The sequence below is a fragment of the Myodes glareolus genome, chromosome 3 (assembly GCF_982192425.1).
Source record: "Myodes glareolus chromosome 3, mMyoGla1.1, whole genome shotgun sequence".
Classification (NCBI taxonomy): Eukaryota; Metazoa; Chordata; class Mammalia; order Rodentia; family Cricetidae; genus Myodes; species Myodes glareolus.
Genome location: NC_142028.1, coordinates 51,511,176 through 51,514,368, shown reverse-complemented (window position 1 = coordinate 51,514,368; position 3,193 = coordinate 51,511,176). Strand labels below are relative to the sequence as shown.

The 3,193-nt window shown below is 59.8% G+C and overlaps 1 protein-coding gene across 1 annotated transcript; it reads left to right on the top strand.

Moving 5' to 3' along the window:
* The first annotated feature begins 402 nt into the window (after positions 1-402).
* On the top strand, positions 403-2,932 carry Gpr27 (G protein-coupled receptor 27). Its single transcript, XM_048438350.3, has one exon. It carries the CDS (start codon positions 552-554, stop codon positions 1,692-1,694), a length of 1,143 nt encoding a protein of 380 aa, XP_048294307.3. The 5' UTR covers positions 403-551; the 3' UTR covers positions 1,695-2,932.
* Positions 2,933-3,193: the final 261 nt, after the last annotated feature.

Here is a 3,193-nt window from a genome sequence, read left to right as displayed (position 1 = left end):
CCCCGTTTACCTGGGGCCAAACGCGACTTGTCGCCACCTCGCGTCCTGGGCCCTGCCTCCCCTCCCGGCTGTCGCAACGGCGCCCCCAGCCCAGCCAGGCCCGGTGCGGCGCGGGATGCCTCGGCGGGACTGGCGGCGGCGGCCACGCTGCGCGCTCCGGCGGAGGGGAGGGGGCTCGGCGGCGGCGGCGGCGGCGGAGGCAGCGAAGGCGGTGGCGAAGGCGGCGGCAGCGGCGGGCCCTGCGGGGGGCAGAGCCAAGAGGCGCGGCGGCGGAAGAGGAGCGAGAGGAGGACGCGGAGCATGCGGGGGGCTGCGGGCCTGGCCGCAGTGAAGCCCGCCGCGCCCAGGGCGCAGGGAGTGGCCGTCGCCTCCCGCGCGCACCGCGGCTGAGATGGCGGCGGCGCGGCCGAGGCGCGCTGAGCCCCCGGGGCAGGGCCGGCCGGGTGCGGGCTGAAAAGCCCCGCGGGCCCGGGGAGCTCACGCGGCGGAGCGCAGGCCCGGGGACGGCCTACGGCGAGCGGTGAGGGCCGGCGGGGAGAAGCGCGGCCGCGATGGCGAACGCTAGTGAGCCGGGCGGCGGCGGCGGCGGCGGCGGCGGGGCCGAGGCGGCAGCGCTGGGCCTCAGGCTGGCCACGCTCAGCCTGCTGCTGTGCGTGAGCCTGGCGGGCAACGTGTTGTTCGCGCTGCTCATCGTGCGGGAGCGCAGCCTGCACCGCGCGCCTTACTACCTGCTGCTCGACCTGTGCCTGGCTGACGGGCTGCGCGCGCTCGCCTGCCTCCCGGCCGTCATGCTGGCGGCGCGGCGCGCGGCGGCCGCGGCGGGGACGCCTCCGGGCGCGTTGGGCTGCAAGCTGCTGGCCTTCCTAGCCGCGCTCTTCTGCTTCCACGCGGCCTTTCTGCTTCTAGGTGTGGGCGTCACCCGCTACCTGGCCATCGCGCACCACCGCTTCTATGCCGAGCGCCTGGCCGGCTGGCCGTGCGCCGCGATGCTGGTATGCGCCGCCTGGGCGCTGGCGTTGGCCGCGGCCTTCCCGCCGGTGCTGGACGGAGGTGGCGCGGACGACGAGGACGCGCCGTGTGCCCTGGAGCAGCGGCCCGACGGCGCCCCGGGCGCGCTAGGCTTCCTGCTGCTGCTGGCCGCGGTGGTGGGCGCCACGCACCTCGTCTACCTCCGCCTGCTCTTCTTCATCCACGATCGCCGCAAGATGCGGCCCGCGCGCCTGGTGCCCGCCGTCAGCCACGACTGGACCTTCCACGGCCCGGGAGCCACTGGCCAGGCGGCTGCCAACTGGACGGCGGGCTTCGGCCGCGGGCCCACGCCACCTGCGCTGGTGGGCATCAGGCCTGCAGGCCCGGGCCGCGGCGCCCGGCGCCTCCTGGTGCTGGAGGAGTTCAAGACAGAGAAGAGGCTGTGCAAGATGTTCTACGCCATCACGCTGCTCTTCCTGCTCCTCTGGGGGCCCTATGTGGTGGCCAGTTACCTGCGCGTCCTGGTGCAGCCGGGCGCTGTCCCGCAGGCCTACCTAACAGCCTCGGTGTGGCTGACATTTGCGCAGGCTGGCATCAACCCCGTGGTGTGCTTCCTCTTCAATCGGGAGCTGAGGGACTGTTTCAGAGCCCAGTTTCCCTGCTGCCAGAGCCCCCAGGCTACACAGGCCACCCTCCCCTGCGACCTGAAAGGCATTGGTTTGTGAGGTGCGCTCTGCCACCCAGGCTCCCTCTGGCTTCGATTGTGACCGCGCTTCTTCCCCTTCTGTCCCGTGTCTGGTTTTTCTCCGCTGCCTTCACAAGACTCTCAAAGTGGACACGCACTTGGATTGTACAGACTCCTGTTCTGGGGGCGGGGGAGGGGATGCCGTGGTCCAGTTCCGTCCTTCTAATTATACTTTCCTCCTGGCGGTAGGCCCTGCAGTCTTTTTTGTACTGGTACCGACTTCTTTTCTTCCACGTGTGATTTTTTTTTTAAATAAAGGCTACACTGGTTTTATTCATGCAAAGTTTCCTAGAGACCATGGCCAGTTTTCTACAAAAGCTATTTTTGACAACCTCAAGTGGCATTACCTTTGCATTGCAGTGAAGGAGAGAGAGCTAGGGGATCTTCTATTGGAGATGGAAGAGAGAGACGAAATTGTCTGAAGTCCTCTCTGAATCACGGCACAGGATTAGGTGTGCCTTGTTTGTGGGGAACTTTTCCCAGCGGTGACACTGGACTTGAAGAGGAAGGGGGCATAGGTAGAAAGGCAGTCACTTTTGAATCAGTTAATAAGCAAGGTTTGGAGCCCTGTTTATATTACTTTAAAAACTACGCAACAGCAGTAGCTGCTCTGTATATCAATCTTGAACGGAAATGTTGTGAGACTGTGACTTTTAAACAGTAAAGTGTTTTGGATAGTAATGTGGAGAGAAAAAAAAACAGTATTGCATGTGTTTGTATTGATCGGGAATTGCGGATGGGGCGGGCTCTGGAGGGCAGAGAACCACAGGTTGGTTTGGGTTTGGGGTTTGGGTTTTGTTTTTTTGTTTTCCAGTAAAAAGTTAAAATACTTTTGTGGAAATGGCTTGTGCTTTGATAAGCCCAGTTTTGCTCTGTCTTATAAAGCTAATTTTCACTCTGAAGACCTTTGTCCGTGGTAAAAAGAAATGGGATATAATGGTGCCTCTCCCAGGAGACAAAACATTTTCCTGCGGTGTTTGCTGAGTTAGGTGGTGCTGTTCTATTGATAGCTGATTTAAATGATTAATAAGAACTATAATTTAAAATACTATCTCTTTGTTAGACATTGTCATTTGGAACTGAAGGACTACATTGCAAGTACTGTATAATACTTTTTGCTTAAACTGCTATGTTTTTATTAATGTAACTTGCGTTTTGAAGATTTCTATCTGTACTTCTCTTTGCATTACATAAATACACCAGTATTTTCATTCTGGAGTGGCTGTGTTGTTGTTGTTGTTGTTGTTGGAGGCCAAGTCCCTTTAGGCTGTGGCTAAGGAGCTCACGCTGGGTCCTTTAATATGTGCTGTCCCAGATCAGGTTTCTGGTTTGGATATTAGCATTTCTGAGATATTTGGAACTCTTTGTGAGTGGGGGTGGGGATTAGTGCACGCGTGCGCACGTGCATGCGTGTGTGTGTGTGTGTGTGTGTGTGTGTGTGTGTGTGTGTAGTGTATACCTTTGCACATGGAGGTCAGA